Here is a 4,154-nt window from a genome sequence, read left to right on the forward strand (position 1 = left end):
CAGAGCCAGCCTGGCAGGCAGCGCTCGCTCCCCTGGTAATAAGCTCATCGGGGGCATCACGGCGACGTGTGAACTGCCAGCGAGCACGCCGGCTCCCCCGGGGCTGGCACCAGCTGCACCACGAGCCGCTGGGGCCTGGGCTTGCTTCGTAAGACCCTTTGCTTACCAGACCACAGGCACGCAAGCTATAAAATCCGGAGTGCGAGCAAGAATGAACTGGCAGGCCAAGAGAAGACCAAATGATCCCTTATTTCACTCTATGCTGTTTTCGACAATTATTATAAAACCCTGTGTCGGTCTAGTTCTCTCGACTAGCGGGCACTTACTTGAATTTCACCAGTGCGCAGTGTTCTGAGTGAGAACCTCAGGAAGTCTGTCTGTGCGCGCCAGGCTTGCTCAGCACTGTCAGAGTTAATGAGTTTCTGTAGGCGGCTCGGCCTCAGCCATGGTTTGCAAGAGTGATACCTAGGCTCAGCGCCACCGCTAACGTCCCATGAAGAACTGTGCCCGCATCTCGCTGACAGCCGGGGCCTCGGAAGGTCCCTGGCCACTGCCCAGCCCAAGCTTGCGTTACAGAGTTCACCCGAAGTCCAGGCAGCGAACAGCACAAAATGGAAGCGGGACGTACCTGCCGGGGAACATGGCATTTCCCCTCAACGGCACTTACTTCCCGCCTCGGCTAAGACGGTGACGCTTACCCACGATTCCTTGGGTGCATACGGTAAGGACACCCACGATGTTTGCCACGAGCGGCGTCAGAAGCGTGTCCTGAACCACGAGGCTGGGATCCACCAGTAGACAAGACTGCAGAAGCCTGGACAGAGAGGCCAGGTATTCCAGGAGAAAGGACACCTGCAGAAAAGGGAGGCCAGTGGACAAACGGCCACACCCAAGCCGCCTCCGTGACGAGGTGATGCGCTCCTCCATGGTTTACTGTAAGTCACTCTGTAACCTGAGTTAATAAAAAACTAATAAAATATTAATTGTAACTTTTAAAGGCCTGAAATGAATACACAGCAAAGAATTACTTCCTCCTATTACGAGCATGGCAGAGATGGCCTCATTAACGCTGTCAACTATAAAAAGACCAAATAAAGCACGCACTTCCGAAGCTAAATTTTGCGTTAAAATTAAAGAAAGTAAACCTTTATATTTTTTACGGAGCTAAATTGCAGAATCAATATTCTGGAAGATGCAGAGAGGGGCATTCTAAAGCCATCAAGCCTGCAATTTCCCAGAGAAAGAAAGATTACAAAATCCTCTTCAAAGTGTACAACCGAGGCTTGGGGGAGGCAGTCTAAGAGCCTAATTATTGCTGCAAATAAAAGGCAAATGGGTTCTGCTTTTGGCCTTAGCTATTCTTCAGCATAAAAATTCTATTCTTAATTATAAAAGGAAAAATAAATCTTCCCCAGCATCACCCATAAAGCCGTCTCTGGAATGCTGCTTGATAAGACTGCCGTATTAATGGCAAATGTACTTCAACAAAATAATGCCCTGCTATGCAGCAACTGAAGAAAAAGCTGCGACGCCTCCTACCCAGCACCCCAGAAAGAACCGTCCACACTCAGCCTGCGCGCACTGAGGCCCCTCAATGTGCACACACACGCACATGCGCACACGTACGCGCAAGCTTCCTCCTCCACCGTGCTCGGTCCTGACCGGAGGGACCAGCTGCAGCTGCAGCTCTGCACACGATCTCAGACTGCTTCCAGGAGGCGCTCCTGCCCCGCTGGTCCTGAAGGGGGACTCCTGCATTTAACCTGTTCGGAAATGCAGGTAGCTCTGCAGTGCTCCTCCTGGGGGGAGAAGCCAGCAGCTTGTGAAATTTAACTTCCTTCCTGCTGCGGTCTTTCCTGATCCTTCCACATTCTACAGCACCAAAGTCATAGCAAGTCTGACCTTGGGATGCATGAAGTGTTACCAGAAATGGGTAGAGCAGGGAGGATGAGAGCGCGAAAGCAGCCTTAGAGGGGAACAGTGGATCGCTGGGGACTCATGTGAATCGCCACACTGAAGATTAATAGAACAGCAGTACAGCAGCTCACAGAGCAACTCTCCTCTGCTGCTGGAAACTCTCCCCTCAGCAGGACGGAGCAGGGAGCAGGCCTGCACTGCGCTCAGGCCCAACGGCCCCTGCCGCCAGAGGCTCCTCCAGCCTCAGCCCAGCCTTGTTCCCAAGCCCTGTGCGCCGCCTGGTGACCTATTTTACATCTCAGCTGTCTCCTGTCTCCGGCCGCTGGACCTGGAGCCCGCTGCGCTCTGGGACGCTCCCTGGACCTGCATGCGGACTGGCAGAGAAGACACTGCCGAATTCTTCTGGAACGAACCCACGACTGGACGGAGGCCTGAGTGCGCAGCACACTGGATGCGGGGTGTGCAGGGGGCCCGGGGGAGGGGGTGCTGCTGGGCGCTTTGGAGACACGCCCCTTCAGCCTCCCTAGGTGTCTCATGGTGTGAGGCTCCCACAGACTAATTAAAACAAGGGCCTCCTAGAGGAGTGCCACCATTAAGGAAGCCCGCACTCCACGTGAAAGGATCAGGCTCCGGGCAGGCGCCGTGCTGGACACTCAGGCCCGGAGGCGTCAGGACAGGAGAGCCTGCTCACCCCCGGTCCTGCTGCCCCAGGCAGGCCAGACACAGACTCGGGCCTCCGCCCAGGGCCACCCCGTAGGGCACCCGGCACCTCTGGGCAGCCCTGCCCTGCCCTGCCCTGACATCACGTCCCGTCTTTGGTTTTTCCTCCTTTTCTTCTTAGCTGTCCATCTAAGAGCGCCTCAGACACACGGATTTCTCCACATTTGCGCTCCCAAGGGCCTCTGCTACTTCCTTAGGGGTGACGCTGGCACAAGAGAGTCGGGCTGGACCGGCTGATGGACTGAACGTGGAGCAGGACGGGCTGCCCGCTCAGCAGCCCAGTGAAGCCACCGCCGACCGAGGCGCCGGCCGAGTCCACGGAGGTCTGCCTAAGTAACTCGCGCAGCCCCTCCTGAAGTCTGGGTCTGAGAGAATGTTTCTGGTACGAAGGGCGACACAAAGACGTGCTAAGCATACTGTGCGTGCAGACTCTTGCTACAGACAAGAACATAAAAATAGTAAACATCTGTGAAGGGACAAAAATAATGTATTAGCTTGGGTTTTTAAAATAGACTTAACTTTGTCACTAGCATGTTAGCAGCATGTAGGTGAAAATGACAGGCACAGGCTGAAGGCCCAGAAGTCCTGGGGGTGGGCTGACCCCTGCACTCTTTAACAGGGTGCGCCACGCGTGGCTAGCGGGTCGGCGATGGAACCGGGCGAAGAGTCTAGGCCTCCAAAAGCTGGCGCTCTTTGCAAAGATCCCTCAGCTCACAATGTTAAGGGACCGGCTTCCGGGCCCTCGCACCGCAGGCACATCCCGAGACGCCCCGCACCTGCTCGGCAGAGCTCAGGCCAGCGCCAGAAGAGGCAAACGGGGTGGGGGAGATGCGCACCTGAGCCTGCACGTGTTCAGCTGGAGGGGACGGAGGCGGCGGGGCGCCGAGTTCCTGGACACAGGTCTCCACGAGGGTGGCGTCGGCCAGCCTGCGGGGAACAGAACAAGACCTTCAGGTGATTGAAATCTCAAATGCTTTTTTTTTTTGAGATTTATTTATTTATGCACACAGAACTGGGGTACAGGCCAGAGGTGCGGGGGCTGGGAGGATTCACCGGAGACAGAGCGGGGAGCAGAACACGCTGCTGAGGGGAGCAGCGGGGAGACGGGAGGGGTCTGCTGCGGGGAGACGGGAGGGGTCTGCTGCTCCCTGGGGCCGCTCCCAGGCCGGAGATGGAGCTCAGGCTGCAGCGGCTGGTGGTGTGTGCTGCAGTCACCCGCTGCACCGCCAGGGAGGCCGAGAGTGATTCGTCAACCCGTGGCTAGGACTCTGCCCCGAGTAACGGCGCAGCAAGAGTGTGCTCAGGCCCCGGCGCCTTCGCATCTTAGCGTGAGCAAGGGGCGGGACACGTCCTGAGTGCGGGAAGCACACGGGGGGCTCCCGGCTCTGAATTTCGAAACAGGCAGGATTTGCAGAGGGTCCTTAGCAGCCAACAGCAAGCGGTATGAGTGCACTGGCGGACCTCAAACAGAGGCTGCCCAGGCAGTCCGGCAAAGCCCAGACTTGCAGCCCAGGGGC

The 4,154-nt window shown here is 56.8% G+C and overlaps 1 protein-coding gene across 1 annotated transcript in view; it reads right to left on the minus strand.

Annotated features, from left to right (window-relative positions):
- The window catches only part of RTTN (rotatin), a 101,032-nt gene that overhangs the window by 19,889 nt on the left and 76,989 nt on the right, over positions 1-4,154 (minus strand). The window contains 2 exon segments of the mRNA XM_012725800.1: positions 699-852; positions 3,474-3,564. Of these exon segments, the coding sequence (XP_012581254.1) occupies positions 699-852; positions 3,474-3,564 (245 nt within the window).

This window comes from Condylura cristata, unplaced genomic scaffold (genome assembly GCF_000260355.1).
Source record: "Condylura cristata isolate star-nosed mole 26May11 unplaced genomic scaffold, ConCri1.0 scaffold00016, whole genome shotgun sequence".
NCBI classification, from domain to species: domain Eukaryota; kingdom Metazoa; phylum Chordata; class Mammalia; order Eulipotyphla; family Talpidae; genus Condylura; species Condylura cristata.